Source organism: Equus przewalskii, chromosome 20 (genome assembly GCF_037783145.1).
Source record: "Equus przewalskii isolate Varuska chromosome 20, EquPr2, whole genome shotgun sequence".
NCBI lineage: Eukaryota > Metazoa > Chordata > Mammalia > Perissodactyla > Equidae > Equus > Equus przewalskii.
The window spans coordinates 28,265,167-28,286,091 of record NC_091850.1 but is presented as its reverse complement, the minus strand read 5'-3'; the positions used below and the strand labels follow the sequence as shown (position 1 = coordinate 28,286,091).

General features: G+C 33.7%; 1 protein-coding gene across 5 annotated transcripts in view; it reads left to right on the top strand.

The window, feature by feature from the left end:
* Positions 1 to 20,925, top strand: part of NIPBL (NIPBL cohesin loading factor) — a 195,300-nt gene that overhangs the window by 69,471 nt on the left and 104,904 nt on the right. For all 5 annotated transcript variants that reach the window (XM_070586980.1, XM_070586979.1, XM_070586982.1 and 2 more), the window contains exons 2-4: positions 16,126 to 16,268; positions 18,119 to 18,284; positions 20,159 to 20,286. In XM_070586980.1, the coding sequence (XP_070443081.1) occupies positions 16,205 to 16,268; positions 18,119 to 18,284; positions 20,159 to 20,286 (358 nt within the window). In that variant the 5' untranslated portion in view covers positions 16,126 to 16,204. The remainder of the gene's footprint in view (positions 1 to 16,125; positions 16,269 to 18,118; positions 18,285 to 20,158; positions 20,287 to 20,925) is intronic.

Here is a 20,925-nt window from a genome sequence, read left to right as displayed (position 1 = left end):
GGAAAATCATTAATGGTGTTAAAATTAGGGAATAAAAGTGTGATGGGAATCAGATATTTATGTAGGCTCAAAGTATCTCTCCACAAATTACTTATTAACTAACTGCAAAGGGTAATTAGTTATTAACTAACTGCAAAGGTAACTTTACAGTGGAGAACATGGCCCATACCACCGTAATCAAGTGATCAAAGTTAACATCAGTATTAGGAAAAAACATATCAGATGCTTCCTGATATGATAATGCACTAAGAAGGACATAACATCCACCTTTGTGGTATTCCTGCCAAAAATACTTCACCTGAATCTAATCATATCAGATAAACCCAAATTGACAGATTCTACAAAAACAGTTTGCCATACTCTTAAAAACTCAAGCTCATTAAATACAAAGAAAGTAGTCTAGATTCAAGAAAACTAAAGAGATATGACAACTAAATGCAGTGTGTGATCCTGGATTGGTTCCTGAACCAAGGGGAAAGAAAGCTATAAAAGGATGTTATTGGGACAATTGATAAAATAGGGATTGTGGGTTAGATGTTATTTTATAAATGTTAAATTTCCTGATATTGATCATCGTACTGTGGTTATCTAAGAGAATGTTCTTGTTCTTAGGAAGTGCATGCTGAAGTATGTGGAGGAATGGACCATGATCTCTCCAACTTGCTCTCAAATAGTCAGGGACACACACACACACAGTGGGGCAGGGAGGAGAGAGAGACTGTGAATGTGAATGTTTAAACAGATAGGGCAAAATATAAACAATTGCTGAATCTGGGTAAAAGTTACGGCAGTTTCTTGTACTTGCATGGCAGTTTTGTGTAACTTTATAACTTTTTTGTAAGTTTGAAATTATATCAAAATTAAAAGTTATCTCTTCAACCTAAAAAATTAAAAACCTTCAGAAGAAAATTTTTTAAATAACTTTTAAAAGTTTTTAAAAATAAAAATTTAAGAGAAAACTTTCTGCTTATAAATTGCTCTGCAAAGTTTCTAAATCAGCTAGTCTGAACTTTTAACTTTGTTCAATAATAAAAGCCCATAATGTGATTGAACTAGGTACTGTATAGAACACACAGAGTATAATTGTTCTTTTATAATTTTTTATTTTGAAATAATTGTAGATTCACAGGAGTTGCAAAAAAAAAACAAAAGTGTAAGGATATCAGGTGCATCCTTAACTCAGCCACTGCCAATAGTAACGTTGTACATAACTTGACTACAGTTTCAAAACCAGGAAATTGACTTCTATACAGTCCAAGAGTTAATTCAGATTTAGCTAGCTGTGCACGCACTCTGTGTGTGTGTGTGTGTGTGTGTGTGTGTGTATGTATGTTTCTGTAAAGTTTTATCATATATGTAGCTGTGTGTAACCACCACCACAGGCAATGTACAGAACTGTTTCATCACCACAAGCAATACTTTCTTGTAATATTACTTCATAGCCACATACCTGCACTCTGCATCTGTAACCCCTGGCAACCAGTGATCTGCCCTTCATCTTTATAGTATTGATATTTCAAGACTGTTACACAAATGGAACCATAGAGTATGTAGCCTTTTGAGACTGGCATTTTCCACTCAGTATAATTTCCTTGAGATCCATCCAAATTGAATGTATCACTAATTTGTTTCTTTTTATTGTTATTTCATGGTATTAGATCTACCACAGTTTGTTTAACCATTCACCCACTGAAGGACATTTGGGTTGTTTCCAGGTTTTACAAATCAAGCTACCATGAACATTCATGTGCAGGTTTTTGCATGAATATGTTTCATTTCATAAATACCCGAGTGTATTTTTTTCTTAATTATCATTTAGGTTTATCCTTTAAAGTTTATTCTGAGGCAGTTATTTTCATACTTTATTTGTGACAAATCATTATTCCTTCTAATATTTTAAAGCTATGCCTACTTCAGCAAACAGTGATTTGAATTCAAGTTAATGTTTTTAAGGAGTATATATAGCCTATATGAAAAGGCAGAAATAGATTCAAAATTAAGCAGCTATGGTTGCCATCTTCAGTAACTAAGGTAAGATTACTTTTTGTTTTTAAGTGGCATGGATTGAAATCAAAAGTCTCTTGACGTGGCCTGTCAGGCTAGGTATGATCTAACTTGTGTATACCTTTTCTCCCTAATTTTGTGTCCGTTATTATGTACCAGCCACATAGTATTCTTTTTCTTGTGCTAGGCTCTGTCTTTCTTTAAGGACTTGATCATGCTAATCATTTCCTGTCTCCGTTTCTGCTTACACTTTTGCCTAACTCTTACTCAGGAGATTTCCTTAATGAGGCATTCTGTGACTGCTCCCCTTCCCCCAATATAAACTTAGTTACCATCTTTCTTCTCTTAAAGTGCCTCGTTGTTTTCATTTAGAAAAGAGCCAGGACTCTGGAATATTAAGAGCAGGGACTCTGGAATCGGAACTTGGGCAAGTTACTTAACCTTTATATGCCTCCGTTTTTATTATTTTATTATTTATTTATTTATTTTATTTTTTGAGGAAGATTAGCCCTGAGCTAACAACCTTGCCCATCTTCCTCTACTTTATATGTTTCGCCTACCACAGCATGGTTTGCCAAGTGGTACCGTGTCTGCACCTGGGACCCGAACCGGCGAACCCCGGGCCGCCAAAGTGGAACATGTACTCTTAACCACTGTGCCACTGGGTCGGCCCCCGTTTTTATTATTTTAAAATGAAGATAATAGTAGTACCTATTTCATAGGATAAGGATTAAATGAATTAAGATATGTAAATATGAAGTAAATTAATGTAAATTAATGTGAAATTGAATATGCAAATCCCTTAGAACAACTCCAGGCATATATTAAGTGCTAAGTATCATCTGTTATTGTTTGTGTTGTTATGGAATTTATCACAATATGTAATTATATGTTACATGGGATTATTCATACTATCACTCCTACTGGATTCTCTAAGTTCCATGAGGATATTGGATATAAACCATGTCTGTTTTTTTGTGGGTTTTTTTAACCATTTTATACTCAACAACTGTTATCTGTCAGGTCCTATTCTAAGTGTTAGAAACTAAGTGCATGATGGTGAATACATAAAGATTTGCTTATTTAAAAATCAGGAAATCACATAAACAAGAAAAAGGAAATTAGTCACTTAAAAATTTAATCACCCAGTGATAAGCATACTTAATATTATCAGATACTCTTAAAGAGAAGCTAAACTACTTCCTTAAATCCAGGCACTTTAATATTCTGATTGAAAGTGTTCCATTTTCATTTTAAGTCGAGTTTTCTTTTGTGTTCATGTGTAATAGTTAATTGTGTTAAAACATTTGAGAAACCTATCTTTTTACATCCCTATTTTCTGCACCTCCCCCTCCCCAATTAGATTTCTTAAACAACAATAAAAGTCTCTTATAGTACAAAATAAAGTTTCTCTTAATCATTTCTAATAGGTACTTTTAAAGTCAGTCACCTATCATATATTCTGGTCATAGGAAATCACTATCTAGTTAATATCCCACAACTTTCTAAACCAAGAAACAAAGTAAAGAAAGAAAACAGTAAAAATGCTGTTTTGAGAGTTTAAGATTTAATTAAAGAGTTTTTTGCTGTTTGGAATCGTTATCTTGGAGATTATACTGTAACACACAAAGTCATTTGATTCTGTATTTCCATTAAGTTTCTACCTCAGGATGTAGTTGCTGATATATTTTCTTTTTAATAATCTGTGTTTCATAGAAAGTTTACTTTTGTGTAACTGCAATTATTAAATGTCATAAACCCCACTTAATATTTAAAAATCCATTTCTCCTAATGAAATATTAACTGATAATGACAGAATTTAAAGAACTAAAAATTTTTTCATTTTGTATCCAGAAAGGATATCGCATTTGATGTTGTGAAAACCTACATTTTATGATTAGTTCATTGAATGTGAACTTTTTAATTTAGAAAAATATGCATCCTTAATTTGTATACTTATATCCTATCAAATGGCTTAGTGGAAGAGTCTGGTGGAAATCATAAAAAGGTTATTGTAGATAATATGAATTAGAAATCACTTTTTTTGTTTATTTATTACTTCTTTCTTTATAAAATTAACTATTTAAAATAATTTTGAAATTTAGCTCCTTAGTATGAAGCTGTTTTTTATTGGTTTAAATTGACTTTTAAAAAGTTTTTCTTCCCTGAAAAGCCATCCCAATAGCTTTTGTTCATATTCATTAGTCATGTTATTTAATGGTTATATTTGGTTCTCTTGAATCCTTTTGTGGGTTTTTTAAGCCAGTTACAGAAATAGAGCCTGAGAGAAACATGGTATCTTAGTCCATTTGGGCTGCTATAGCAGAAAACCATAGACTAGATGGCTTATAAACTACAGAAATTTATTTCTCACAGTTCTGGAGGCTGGGAAGTCCAAGATCAAGGTGTGGGCAGATTCAGTGTCTTGTGAGAACCCACTTCCTGGTTCATAGTCTTCTTGCTGTCTTCACATGGCAGAAGGGGCAAGGGAGCTCTCTGGAGACTCTTTTATGAGAGCATTAATCCCATTCATGAGGACGCCACCCACCCTTGTGACCTGATCACCTCCCAAAGGCCCCACCTCTAAAAATCATTATGTTGGGAATTAGGTTTCAACATACAGATTTTGAGGGGACACAAACATTCAGTCTGTAGCACATGATTTAGCAGTAATGGGTCTGAAAAAAAGAAAGCTTTAATTAATATTGACCTCAGTATGAGACATGACATTTTGCACCCAACAAAAAAAATTCCCTTAAAAAACCCCAGGGGGCCAGCTGGTGGCGTGGTGGTTAAGTTGGCACACTCCACTTTAGTGGCCTGGGGTTTGTGGGTTCAGATCCCCAGCACAGACTTACATACTGCTCATCAAGCCATGCTGTGGCATCGTCCCACACACACACACACAAATAGAGGAAGATTGGCACAGATGTTAGCTCAGGGCCAAACCCCCCCCCCCCCCGAAAAAAAAAACACACCCAAAATGTTATTGAAAACTTTAAGTACATGATAGGTAAACAGAAAAGTATAATGAATGCCCAAAACCCATCACCCAGCTTCAACAATAATCAACCTGTTGTCATTTTAGTTTCATCTGTTCCTCCACCCATTCTCTAACCACTGCTCAATTATTATCATTATTACTTTTACAGTTTTTTGGAGTGGTAATATATATATTGAAAAAAAGAAATCCTTACTTTACAATTTTGACAAATGGGTACACACATGTAACCAATATCCCTTCATGATATAGAACATTTTCATCACACCAGAAAGTGTCTGCATGCCCCTTTATAGTCAAACCCTACCACCACCCAACCACCACCACCACCATAAAAGAATAAATTGATAAATTGGACTTTGTCAAAATTTGAAAAGATATTTTTAAGAGAATGAAAAGACAAGCAAAAGACTAGGATAAGATATTTGCAAAATATATATCTAATAAAGAACTTTTATCTAAAGCATATAAATCATACTCTGAAAAGTCAGTAGTAAGATTGTCAACTGCTGCTCTCTAGGCCTGTACTTGCTGAGATGTTGAGTAGGCGGTTGGATGTGTGAGTCTAGTGTACAAGGGCACAAGTAAAAGTAGGAAATATAAATTTGGGAGTCATCAGCATACAGGTGCTATTTTTGAAATCATTAACTTGAATGAAAACAATAGACTGAGGACAGGAAGATGAGAAGGAACAAAAGTAGAATTCAGAAATGGCCAATGTAGTAGGAAAAACCAGGAGAATATATTATTCTGGAAAACAAAGAATTGTTCAAACAGGAAAGAATGATCAACTGTGTTGACTGCTAGGTCAAATCAGATGAGATCTGAGGCTTGTCTGTTGAATTTAGCAACGTAGATGCCATTACTAAACCATGACAAGACACCTGGTGGAATGGTGAGATTAAAACACATAGAGTGTGGTTTGAAGAGAAAGCAGGAGGGGCTGGCCCTGTGGCCTAGCAGTTAGGTCCAGCACACTCCCGCTTCAGCATCCTGGGTTCGCTTCCCCAGCCCAGACCTACCCCACTTGTCAGCAGCCATGCTGTGGTGATGACCCACTTACAAAACAGAGGAGGATTGGCACAGCTGTTAGCTCAGGACACATCTTCATCAAGCAAAGAGGAAGATTGGCAACAGATGTTAGCTCAGGGCAAATCTTCCTCAGCAAAAAAGAAAAGAAAGAAAGAAAAAAGTAGATGAAGAATTAAAGATGAATATAGACAACTGAAGGAATTTTGCTGTGAAAGGGAGCAAAAAAATTAAGCAATTGTTGGAGAGGGATCTAGGGGTCAATATAAGGGTTTTGTTTTGTTTTTGTGGGAGTAGGGAGTAGTTACCAGCATATAGATATTTATATACTGATTGAAATGATTCAATAAGAGGGAAAATTGATGCAGGAGGAAGAGAGTTGCTGGAATGATGTCTCTGAATAGATTAGGGCAGAAAAGCAATAGATAGTGAAGATTATGCATAAGTGATCTGTTTTTGCATATCTTCTATGTATATCCTTTCTCTGTTAGTCTTTTAGGTGCTTTAAATAATGATCTTAACCTGTTGAATTGGAAGAATTTCCTAAAGTATCTGACACATTCCATTTGTTCTTCTACTGAGTTGTCTTAAAGAAATCATTGTTCCTAGGGACTGTGTCACATAATGAGGATCAAGAATCAAAGTAGCCAGAGTTTCTTAAAAAGATTCTTAGGGCAGCCAAATTCCAAATAGCTAATAGAACTGAGATGGCTGGTAAGACTATTGCATACATTTATAATTTAATATTAATGTAGAAGTCTTGGTGTATTCAGGCTTTTCTTATATTTTATATGAATCCCAAAAAAGTCTGCCTGTGTGTGTTTCACAAAAAAAAGTACTAACTTCAAGATCTCTTGCTTTCTAATAGTATTGAATAATCAGTACAGAAGAATCTGGCCACCCTTTGATGGACTAGTGAAAAAAATGTGAATTTCAAATTTTTACAATAGTTGAAAGTGTGCCCTCTTGTGGATTGTTCAGTAATTTTACATAAAAGCATTTTCTCTTACATTTCAGATTAATTAATTGTGTATCATCAAATGTATTATGGTCAAAAGCTGAGACCTGCATCTCACTATTACAATTCTTTAAGACTTAACCCTCATTTAGAAAGAAATAACATTGCGATTGTTTGATTTTGCATTTCTGTTACCATTGTATGCAGTCTCCTGGTATAAGATACAGTCTCACCCTTTATTGGGAGCTTGAGATAGGCTGTTTCTTTTGCAGTGGAAAAGAAGGTGAGAAATAAAACTTTGGTGTGGAGAGGTGCACTAGGAACCCAAATAATTCATAACAGCACCTGGAAATTTCCTCCATGCCCTCTCTGTAAAAAATATAGTAATAATAATTAATAATAAAATTCCAGGGCTCAGGACTATTTTTTCGTGATGCAGCTTGCATTTTTGCATATTTTGTTATGATTAGACATTGTGTAACTACTCTCCAGGCCTCTACAAGTCAACTCAATTGTAATAATCAACTGGGACCCTTTAAAGTGATATGAGCTTCTGTTAATGTTGGTTCATCTAAAAATCTGTGTGAAATAAATGGTAAGGACAAGGAAGAAAATCAATTTTAGAGATATATAAAATTTTACTAATTGTTTTACTTCTCAGTGAACATACACATTCTATAAACTGCTTTTGAGACACCCTAAATTTCAACCTGATTTACTTATTGATGACTTTTCTTTCTCTTCATAATAGTACTCAATAATATAAATATACCTTTCTATTACATATTACATATATTCTGATATAGCTACATTATTGAAACGCACACACATAACACACGTTACTGGTAGCCAGCCTGGTGGTTGCAGGGAACTCAAGGTTCTAAAAGCAAAACGTGTGTTCAAAGAGAGCTTTAGAGTTTTGTTTTATTTCGCATTTTTCTTATTTAATGGGAAATAATTTAAGACTATAGGAAAGCAGAAATATTTTAAAGAAGTGATCATTTTTCACAATGTAGTTGATTGGGAACTGTTTGTTTTTGAGCTAGGATTTGAGGAAGATCTTTTAGAAGTGTCTTAAACAGAACGTGAAAAAATTTGTTCTTGAATAGTAGGCAGCAAAAAGGAATCTGAAGATAGCTTGAGTAAAGTGAAAGGATTCTGCTGGAGAGGTGCCACACTCTAGGGAGTCACTGTTTTACCTGTGTAAAATAGTAGATAGTACAACATAAATCAGTTATGTACTTAATTATCTAGCTATTCAGGATTTATATTCTACCTGTTTCCCCAATGTAATTGAGGCAGCTTATATTAATAAATATAATATAAACTGAGAGAATAAAAAATACAGTTTTAAGCTTTCCCTCCTTCCCCACTGAAAAAAAAATTTAACATTACCAAGGAAGAAAAGTGTTAATTGGCTAAATATTCCACATATATAAAATTTTGTTTTTTTCAAAATAATAGTAGTAATCACACAAGGTAGCAACATAGTGTAAAGAATAGTGAACTGGAAATCCAAACATTTGTATTCTAATCTTGACTAGGTCAATTACTGGCTGTGAGACCTTGAACAAACATTTAGCTTCTCTGAGAAACAATTTCCTTCACCTTTTATTGGTTTATCTTTCTGTGAAAGCAATGTAGATGTTTTCCAGTTTTATGTCCTTCAGATATGCATGAGAATGTAAGATTTGGTTAGAAAGACTTGAGTTCAGATCCCAGCTATGCTATGTGCTATCTGTGAAGCCACAAAGCATTTAGGCTCTGAGCTTTCATTTTTGCATCTATGAAACAGAGATAATCTTCACAATCCTCCTACTTAGCTGTGGTTAAGGAATGTCCGGCACACAAGAAGTGCTAGAAATAATTTCCCCTACAATGTTACTTTGTCTCTTGCCTATCTCATATGTTATTATAATTTGACCGTTATCAATCCTCTATAGATCACTTCCATATCTATAGCTGTAGTTCTGACCACTTTACTCAGTTCCAGAATTTCTAACTTCCTACTTTAAACATCTCTGACTAGATATTACATTGGCATTTTAATCTGAGTCCAAAATCAGACCACCATTACATGTCAGTACTGCAGTATTCTTCCAACAACCTTCTGCCTCCATTCTCTCTCTCTCTACCACTCCATCTTCGTTATCCACCTCTTACATTAGTCTTATGGAAAGCTTAAGTTCAGTGGTATCAAGGATATGAAAAAAAGTTCATCATTTCATAACAAACTCCTTTGCAGATTCCAGTTCACCTTTCTGGCCTTATGTTCTGGGCAAAGTGTTTACGAATGCATCCTGCATATTCTATTAGTCTTTAGCATCTAACACAGTGAGTGCTTTCATACAGTAGATTCTTAACATAGATTTTATACATAATTATTTAAATATCCCAGAGAAACCAGAGTACGTATAGCAGCAACTATTAGAAGACTCATTTAATGTTTTTCATTTTTATATCATTGTTTTTCTGAATCATAAAGTAGTATTCTAATAGTTTAAAAAATGCCTAAGCAATGCAGGTATAAATACTACAGTGATGAGAATTCCCTAAAATCCCAGAATAAATCCTACCCCCTAACCATTGTTAGTGGTTTAAAAATATATCCTTAAAGAACCTTTATCCATGTCTAGACTATCATTTGTATAAAAATGTATTTTAAACACAAATGGGCTTGAACTGTACACAATGATATTATTTTTAGTTAGCAATATATCTTCTATATCTTTTCGTAAATTTTAAGAATCTTTGTCATTGTTTTTTAAATAAATTTGATGCAGATTGTGGAGGGATTAAAATATGGAGTAGTAACAGTAAAATTGGGTTTAGATTTTAATTCACTGATTCTTTCCCTTTTCTCCCTGCTGGAAGACATACCCCCTTTACAACATTCCCATGGCCAAAGTCAAATTTCCAAGGGTAGGGACTATTTCCATCTTGTTAACCACTACACTTTGCTTGCCTAGCGTAGTGTCCGACACAGTGACACAAAATAAGTATTATTGGCTGCATCATCATGAAGGGCTAAATACTATAGAAATGTAGTGTGTTCTTTGGGGTATCATTTATAACTCAAGGAGTATGTATATGAGGTTGCATGAACTATTAACCTCATGTGACATTTTAAAACTTTTAATCATCAAGTAAAAGGAAAATGCTTCAGTTATGTCAAAAAAAGATGAGGCAGATTTTTCTGGAGAACAGCACAAAGTAGAATTTAAAGGAATTTCAGTTATTAAATTAAGGCGGACTGAATAGTAGTTGTGTTCATTTCAATTCAATAGTTGCTGAAATAGTTAGATTTCGTATACATTTATCTCATCACTGATATATTCACAAATAGAGGAAATAAGGGGTTTGTGCTTGACAAGATTTATTTATTGTTATTATGCCAATTTTGAGAAGAGAAATTATGAACTTAATATAAAAAGTACCAGAGTGTTTCCTTATTCGTTATAATCTTTTGTCCAAGACTGATTTTCTTCAAATCTGTACTACTCTATAGCCCAGATCAAGAATAGAGTAAGAGAGTACTTGAGGTACCATAGACGTGTAAACTGAGTACAAGATGTGGTTATAAAGTAGGGAGTCTGATTCCATAAAGCCATAGTACCTTACTTTTTAGTTACATAGTGTAGTTTACTGAACAGCATTCATTTAAATTCGATGTTTCACTAAAGCTGTAAAATGATATTAGAAAAAGAATGAAACATATCTGCATATATGAAAGATTTCTGAGATAACATACATGACAAAAGCAAGATGGAGAACAGTGTATAATAGCAGCTCATATTTATTGAACCCTTCCTATATGCCCAGAACAGTTCCAAGTACATTACATGTATTAACTCATTTCATCCTTACAACACAATTAGAAAGAATAATATTACCTGCCTTGTAATTCAGAGATGGGGAAACTGAGGTACAAAAAGATTCAGTAACTTTTCCAAGGTTACATAGTAAGTAAAGAAGCTTGGATTCAAACCCAGGCAAGCTCTTCTCTTTCTTCCTTGGCTGTATATTGTGACTGTTTCCTTTCCTCACATCTGTGTTGATTGTACAACATGATTTTTAATTGATGCATAGTAATCTTTCATGGGTGTAGCATCATTTATTATACCAATAATGTTAAACAAATAATATTGGTGTACATTTTAGTTGTTATGTAAAGTGTATATGTGCCAGACAGCCTGAGTTTGACTCCTGCTGTATGACCTTAGGCAAGTTACTTATCCTCTCTGTATGTCATTTTTCCTCATAAAATAAAACTGAAGTATTAGTACCTCTGTGTCATCGAAGGATTAAATGAGAGTACATTCAAAGTGTTCATAACCAATTTTTATTACCTAGTAGTGCTAAATAAATGTTACTTATCATTTCCACTAGTTTTTCAGTACTAAAAAAGTGAAGTTGTTGAGACAAGATTATACATAATTTTTGCCTATAGAGTACAAATTGGCCATCCAGGAAAGTTATCTACCATCAGGCTATGACAGTGCCTTTTATTCCAAATCCATCCCAATTTGAATATTATTATTAGAACTTCTACCAGTACTGTTGTATTTGCATTTCTTTTGTTTGCATGAGGAAATTATAAATTTTGGAGTGAAATTAAATGAACAAAGAATGAGAGTCTTTAAAGATCTTGGCAAGTGCTTTGAAGTTCCCTTTAGACTCATTATAATGGGCTGAAATGAGAACTTACTGTAATGACTTCCACTAATTAAGCATTATTTTAATTAAACCTCAAGCTATCCTAAAATTAGTTTATAAATATCTTACTCAACTTTTTTTGTTTGATTTAATTCTTAGTATTATAACAGTTAGATTTTTTTCTGCTTTTTATTGCTGGTATTTATTTCAGCTACCTTATCATTTAAGTAATGGTAGGTGGGCATGCTGGGACTATTATGCATATTCGTAATACTGTGGTGAAATATATACTGGAATTTCAAATAAAAATTTGCAATAGATCTTTCATAAGCAGGGATTATTTGTACTGAAAAGACCCCCTTTCCCTAATTGACCTATATTTCTCCTCTGTTCTCCTAAATCTTTGTTTTCCAGTTAGCAGTAGCACTGTTAACTTTCTGGATCACTTACTATTGTGCCAAGTAGTATGTCAGGTGATTTACATACACTATTTTATTTCATTCTCATCCCCACTTATGAGGTGGGCTACTTTCTTCGCTCTTCCATTTCTTTGAATCAACAACTTTTCTAACTGCTTTGCCTTGGTGACCCCCAATTAGAAAGACATTTTACCTAGACTCACAAAGTATTGTGCAATGTACCCGTATGTTTCTATTGCCTCCATCCCTTGCAGTGTTGATCTCAACCCACCAGATTTATTTTCTAATCCACTAATCGGTCCATTCACAGATTTTAAGTAAAGTACTTGCCTTAAGTGACAGCTCTGAAGCACTCATAATCTTCTTTCCCATTTGGTTACTACTTCCTTCTGGATACATTGTTCCCCGGAGATAATGACTTTCAGCTTCAGTTTCTGCAGTTTCATGAAAGACAGTACTTTCACAGAGCCAGGTGGACCAAACATTGCCTAATCCAGAGCCAGAAATGCCACGTCTAATCAGTTAGGGGTGTATATATTCACTTTTAGAATTTTAAGAATGCTGTTTCTTGATGGACTCTGGTCACCTTCCAGCATAAGGCAGCAATATTTCCACAGATTATTCATATTCATCAAAATCTATGACTTTAGCTAAAATTGTAAGTCCATGTCTACCAAATTCTTCTGTTCTTCAAAATCTTGGATTCCAATGAAATCAGCATTGTTCAGCAGTGAGGTGTAAATATGTTTGTCAGTAGTCCTCTATTCAATCCATACTTAAGGCACTTTAAACCAAACAAGCTTAACTTGTTACATCACTAAGAAAAGCACAATCTTGTGGTTAGGTTTATTAATCTTCTAATTCATATGTGGTAACTAATTATGTACATCTTTTTTTTTTTTTTACTTTTTATTAAGATTATGATAGTTTACAACCTTGTGAAATTTCAGTTGTACGTTATTGTCAGAAATGTAGGTGCACGACTTCACCTTTGTGCCCACCCCCCATCTCCCCTTTCCCCTGGTAACCACCAATCAGTTCTCTTTGTCTACATGTTTAACTTCCACCTGTGAGTGGAGTCATACAGAGTTCATCTTTCTTTATCTGGCTTATTTCACTTAACATAATACCCTCAAGGTCCATCCATGTTGTTGTGAATGGGGCGGTTTTATCCTTTTTTATGGCTGAGTAGTAGTCCGTTTGTGTGTGTGTGTGTGTGTGTGCGCGCGCGCGTGCGTGCGTGTGCCATATCTTCGTTGTGTGTGTGTGTGTGTGTGTGCCATATCTTCTTTATCCAATCATCAGTTGATGGGCACTTAGGTTGTTTCCACACCTTGGCTATTGTAAATAATGGTGCAATGAACATAGGAGTGCATGGGACTTTTGGAATTGTTGATTTCAAGTTCTTTGGATAGATACCCAGTAGTGGGATGGCTGGGTCATATGGTATTTCTATTTTTAATTTTTTGAGAAATCTCCATACTGTTTTCCATAGTGGCTGCGCTAGTTTGCATTCCCACCAGCAGTGTATGAGGGTTCCTTTTTCTCCACAACCTCTCCAACATTTGTCACTTTTTGTTTTGGTTATTTTTGCCATTCTAACAGGTGTAAGATGATATCTTAGTGTAGTTTTGATTTGCATTTCCCTGATGATTAGTGATCTTTTCACGTGTCTATTAGACAGATTAGATTAGATTAGATTAGAGCATCTTTTCATGTGTCTGTTGCCATCCGTATATCTTCTCTGGAGAAATGTCTGTTCATGTTGTACATCATTTTTAGACTAAAAAACTCCATCCTAGGGTTGGGTCTGCTTTACATGTTACTCACCTGGGATTTACGAAAATAGAATAAAGTCAGGTAACCCACAGTAGAACCCTCTAGCGTATTTTTCTTTAGGGGTTCCTAGCCCCTGAATTAAACAATTAAACATGGTCTCTTGTTAGTTAATCTGCTACTGAGTATGGCAATTTACTTGTACAACAGTGAATTGTATATGAATAACAAGGTGTTTTTGTGCTGTTCTGTACATTATTTGCATACAGTGGTTTTTTTCAACCAATTACTAAGCGTAAATGGAAACTTTCTTATTAGCCTAAAGGTAGAAAAAATGCATTGTATTTTGGTGATCTCTATCAGGTTTTAAATTCTGATTTTTGTTTTTTTAGTGCTTGATATGACTGCTAAATATGCAGTGTTTCTTTAAATTTTTTTAGTGATTGTTAAAGAATCAAATTAATAACTTCAAAGAGTAAAGTCCACAGTGTAGCAAAAGGACAAATACAGGATAGCAAATTGCATCTTTCCTATACTATTTTCTGTGCCGTTTCCTTTCATTGGGCTTCTACCAGCAAATTATGTCAGTCAGTCATCAAAGGAAAGCAGTATTTTTTCCTTGGCCGGCAGCTAGAAAAGTACATATAAAGATCTTTAAACTGTAAAGGAAAAAGAAAAAAACACCAACAAATGATTACCAAAAAGACAGGATAGTTGTTACCTCTAGATGGAACTAGAGTGCCAGCCTTCTGGATCGTGGTTCTTTGGATACTTACTTTATAACTCTGTTAAACCGTACATTACATGTTTTATGAACTTTTGTCAATATACCATATATTTATAATAAAAGTATTTGAGGAAAAAGAAAAATTCTTAATTTTAACTACCTGTATACTTCTATCTTCAAAAAAAATACTTGTTTGCAAAGGTGCCTTAGGATATATGAGTAAGGGGGGTCTGGTGATATATCATTTCACTGTTTTGGAGTTTACAACCTCAAAAAAAGAAACACTTAAACTGTTTAAACTGAAAATTACAATTCAGTTTTCTATTTTAGTACTATGTCTTAGATATTTGATGTGAAGTAGACTTTTCTTTGCTGAGAAGTTTATGAAGTTATTTAATAAAGGCATATCTTTGATTAAGGTGCACATTATTAAAATGTTGTATTATATACTTCAGAAAAAGTTCTTACACAAGAACTGTTAGAGGAAAGATAAATATCCCACAAAAGCCACATGTTGAAATTAAGATGAGAAAAATTTGAGGACATTGAACAGAAAAATGGAAAAGGTGTTCAGAAATTTTGCAGAATGTGTATATAACATACACATGCACACTGAATTACATCATAATAAGAATGAGTATTTAAATCTATTAAATTGTTGTATAGGAACATTAAAATGTTAACAACACATGCCTTTCTCTGTCCTTTGTGTGGCTATGTATTGAGTATGTGATTGATTACTATTAAGAAGCAAGTCGTAATAGTTGGGAAGACAAGGTAAGTACATAAAGATTAAGTAATTATACAAGGATGAAACAAGACAAGCTTCAGAGAATATCACAAAGGAATATATAAGTATTTACAAAAGAACATTGGGCAATAAATGTTATTAGTTCAGGGTAGTTTAAGGTAGGATGGCTTTTGGCTGAATTTGTCTGAGGTTTCATAAAGTAGTGGGAACTTGCCCTAGATCTTGAAGAATTACAAGATTTGGATTAAAATACACATGGGGCTACCTAGATAGGGAAATATATAAGGCATAAATAAAAATGAGAAAACGCAGGTGAATTCAAGAGAATCTGATCAGCTTGGTTGGCGAGGATGGTTAATGTAGGAGAATAGTGAGCGACAGCTAGAAAGGCAAGTTGAAGCATTTTAATGTGTTTATAATGTGGAAAAGAATTACAGTGCTTGTCAAAATTGAGTATCCCTGTCTAGTAGTACAGCCTCCTGGTTACACAGACTCTTGAACCAGATTGCTTGGGTTCTGATCTTTGCTCCACAAGTTGTTTTAAACTCCCGTAAGTTAATTTCCTCAGCAGTAAAATGCAGAAAATAATAGTACCTACCCTACTTGGTTGTTGGTGAGGAGTAAATGAATTAATATATCCAAAGTACTTTGCAGTGCCTAACATATGGTAAGTAGTGTGTGAATGGTGGCTATTATTGTTATATAGGTTTGAACAAACAAGAAAAGCAGAAAATTTTTTTTATAAGTATTTCCCTAATTATAATATATTTAACATATTTTACAAATAATTGTTTTTTGTTGCAGTGTTTGGGAAATGGGAAGTAATGACAGCTGGCACCTGAACTAAGTACTTTTATAGGCAACACCATTCCAGAACTTCAGGATGAATGGGGATATGCCCCATGTCCCCATCACTACTCTTGCGGGGATTGCTAGTCTCACAGACCGTAAGTTTGGTTAATTTATCTAATATATGTGTTATATTGTTTAAAGGTCTTACATGATAAAGGGATAAATCCAAAAGTAAGGACAAAGAAGATGAGACAAAGCATTAAGAAAACTCAAAACTGAAGAAGCATGGGTTTGCATATAGGAACTAATATAGATTATAAAACACATTTATAGAAATGGTAACTGAAACTCCCCTTCAAAGAAGAAAATTTGATAGCCTTAGGCATGTTTATTTTGGATGTCATATTCAGTATTCTGTTGGAGTTTGTCATAGATGTCAGAAGCCTATTTTACTCTCAACACTTAACGTTTAAAGAACATTGTCCTTCTTTTGAGACTTACTTGGTGTAACACAATTTTTTAGGGACTCATTCTTTTGGTAGGCAACTCTAATCTTTAGTCCCTGGGTAATGGTGCCAAAAGGTACCCAGAATGTTAGTCCCTATGTCTTCCTACCTGAATAAATAAAGGGAAAAAAAAAAAAAATAAGAGAAGGAAGGATAGAAGGTGAGGAGATGACATACTCTTCTTTGTACAGTCACAAAGTAACTTCATGATGTTGTTTGGAGTGCTGCAATTTCCTACAACATCAAAGAATCATAGAAATTCAGTATTAGAAGAGAGCATTATGGAAGATTTAGGGCTTTATAATAAAGGAGCTATGAGAACGTAACTTCAAGAAATCTTTTTATCTGTGTTCAGTGTCCCCCAAATACTATTTTTATGCTGTTATTAATTTCCAGCTAGTTTTAGTGGGGGTAAAATAGATAACAATCTGCAGCTTTGAGGGTAGGAAACTAGCATGGCTAGTTTAAGAAGTCTGAGATAATAAGAAAGTAGCTGGTCGTGTTAGGGTAGTTCAGGTAAGAAAACTTGAAACTGTCTTTAGTTTTTATCATCACTTTGTTGTCAGTAAGGCATAAACTCGTAATACGTAGGAGTGCAAAATCAGATATACTACCAGGGGTTTCTTTTTGTTTGTCCTCCTCATTATCTCAGGTGTACCTCATATTTTAAAAGTTTGTCTGCCCAGTAAACCCTATTTATTAAGTAGTAATTTATTCCCTGTGTTTTTATTAACAAAAAACTTATTACCCATTGGAGCTGAGCAGCATGATAGGTATACTGTGTAAGTGATTAGAAATTAAGCCAAAAACAAAGATTTAGATAAATGAACACGTTTCCATTATGTGAAGAGACATTAAATAGCTGAATTTAAACTACTGTAAAACATTTATGTCCTTTTGTTTCCTGTTAGAATAGAATGGAGGAGAAAACTATTTAGGAATTTGTAACTTATAGCAAAACTCTTTAGATATTCTTCTTCCTCCAGAATCCTCTTCTATGAATGTTTTCTTGCTAAAGTGAGCTTTTAATTTTTATATGTACTTAAGCTTTTAAAAAACATATTACTTGTCTATCTGGTGAAGAGTTAGGTATTGTTACTTGGTTTATGTGAGAGTACTAGTGATTCTGATAAATCTTATAAGCAAAAATAAATAAGATTAGTTAATGTATTCTCAATTCTTAGAAGTTACTTAGTTTTAACCTTACCTTTTTGGCAATTCACTAATTAAATTAGTAAAAATTTAAGATATGAAAAGTCAGCATGAATATAAAGGAGCTGAGTTTTATTCTTAGAGAGCAGTATAATTTTTTATGGTCCAAGTGATGTTTTGGGGGTTTTTAGAGTTGATTGAGGTTTGTTGAGGGAGAGGAGGAATACCTTTTAATAGTTTGTCACATTGATACTTATAACTTATTTTTAATCCCGAAATATATGTAAGCACTAAAGAGACTTCTTACAGTCACTCAATTTCTAATAATCTGATTTTATTCCAAATAGTCCTGAACCAACTGCCTCTACCATCCCCTTTACCTGCTACAACTACAAAGAGCCTTCTCTTTAATGCAAGAATAGCAGAAGAGGTGAACTGCCTTTTGGCCTGTAGGGATGATAATTTGGTTTCACAGCTTGTCCATAGCCTCAACCAGGTATCAACAGATCACATGTAAGTACAGTCTAAAATAAAGTGAAAAGCTTTGATCTTACTAAGAGAATCAGTATCCCTGGTTTAAGTTTCTATTTCAAGAAAACTTAAATACATAGTTTGTTTTTAATATATATCAATATCCAAGTGAGAATAGAGCTTTACTATGATGAGATACTAATGAAATTTAAATAGGCCCTAGCTATTTTGAGATGGTAGTTCTGACCCATGTAGTTCTATGAAGATCTTTTCAACTCTTTTGGAATAATCATGGGATCCATCAAGATGGATCTGTTTAGAGGTTTAAAATTGTTCCTGAAGCTATCCCCCTTTTTCCTGGTATTGCTAAAATGGTTAGAATTCCTGGGCAGTAGGGACTATGCTGCTGGCTTTATTTGGAGTAGGCCCACATGCTTTTCATGAGAAGTATAACAAGAACTCAAGGGCTAACTCCATGAAAGGCTACTACAGAATTTGGGACTAATTTTTCCCAGGATATACAATCTGAATATATAAATGCGTGTTTTCACACAATAGGCTTTTAAAAATAATATAAACAAATTATATAACTTATTTAGAAAATTTTGCATGAGTAAACTTTTTAAATTTTACTTTTTAGTATAAAAGCAGTACATACTTGTTATACATTTATAACAAGTTAAATCTCTCATCCTTATCCCTTCACATCCCAGTACACAGTGGTACTCATGTATCTTTTCATTTAATTGTTTTTTTTAATTTTAAAATTCATTATAGAGGGAAATGAGGATAAAGCACATTATCATGGAGAGGTCTTTGCCATTAAATGCAGTATATACTTTGGAAGCATTTTTAAAACTGATGACTTTAGGGTGGAATACTTACTAAATGAATTGTCTGATGGAGAAACTGAGAAACGATTGGTTAAAATAAGAATGAACTATAATGCTAATATTTTGTCACTCCAGAAATTCAACAACGTCTAAATATTACATCACTTCTTATGCCTGTACATACTTAGTCAACAGTTTTCACCAAATATTTAAAGAGATAAAGGAAATAGCACGTATATAGTTATGATTTATTTTATGGAGAGCTGCTTTAAGGTTGCTCCCAGAAATTTATTGAATCTTATCATTGGACACCATCTTTATAAATCTTTCTTATTAGATTTAATGAGTGGAACAGTGACTTGTAAAATGTAAAATTAGAAACACTGCCTATATTTAATTTTATCATTTATTTTCCATAGTTGTGAATTTACTTTGCTACTTACTTTCGAGTTTATTGAAAATGGGAACTGTCCTTAACCATTTGCTGGGTTTCTTATCCCCCTGGTGACTTTATTTGAGAAAAGCATGTAAGATGGAAAAATTATATAACCTCTGGGTCTTGTCTTAACCAATGTTGCAACAGTATTTCATTCTGAGGACATTCTCAAAAAGGCAGACTTACTTATATTTAGATGTAATGGAGAAAATATGTTCCAAGTCCAAATATCAGCTTCTGTGCATAATTATCACCTCTGTACCCTTCCATTATTTTGAATAGTTTAGAGTAGACTCTATCTTCTACCTTGAAACTAATGTGAACATTCTTAAATAAATTCATAGTTCCATAAAATAATGTTTTGGGCTTTTTTTTCTCTTTGAAATAAAATGGAAAAGAAAAGTTGTCCTTAGAAGAGCTCCCCTCTGTCATTTTTGGTATTTGCTATTTCTTCCAGTAGCATCTTCAAAAATCCATGAAATTGTTAGACATACTTGTGTGATTTATTTTTGTACCATAAGTCTTCTTGATTTTCTGCCTCAGCTTTTTCTGAATTTCACTAGTGAATTGTTATCTAACTAATGTAGAATACGGAGTTCTTAGTTAATCACTATTTTAATTTTTGATATTTATTTTTTCAATGCCAGAGAGTTGAAAGATAACCTTGGCAGTGATGATCCAGAAGGCGACATACCAGTCTTGTTGCAGGCCGTCCTGGCAAGGAGTCCTAACGTTTTCAGGGAGAAAAGTATGCAGAACAGATATGTACAAAGTGGTGAGGTTCTTCATAATTGAATTTCATAGTATATTTTTTTATATACCTTGAGTCAAGTCAAGAACAGGAAGGAAACTAGATGGATGTTAATATTCTTATAGTTTAATATATAACTAAATTTCTTGGGAATTGGACAGAGCTTAAAGTGTATTTTGTTAGATATTTCAGAATGTATTTGTTTACTCAAAGAACTTTAAAGGAACTTTTTTAGAAAATCATAGAATTGATATGAAAAGTCTTTTCATTAATCAAATGATAAAAATATTTGCAGAGCTTTTCAACATGCCATACGTGTATGAATAATTATACCAGGTATTAGCTTTAGTACTGATGGTGATTACATTCATGGTTTTATAGTAATTGGTTTAATAGTTCTGTTGCCTTATCATCAGAAAAATAGGTTTATAATAAGTATTATTAAGGGGAAAAAATCCATTTATAATGAGTATCTAAAAATCATAAAAATATGATATCCAACACAGATATAATTTTTAAGTAGTGAAAGAGAACCTTTGAATTGGGAGCATTGTTCTGATCTGAAGCTTACTGATCTGGCAAGCCCAAGTATTTACTTGGCTCTCAAGATTAAAATAGAAGGGAATAGTTTAGACAACTCAGGAAGGTCCAACTTCGTTAATG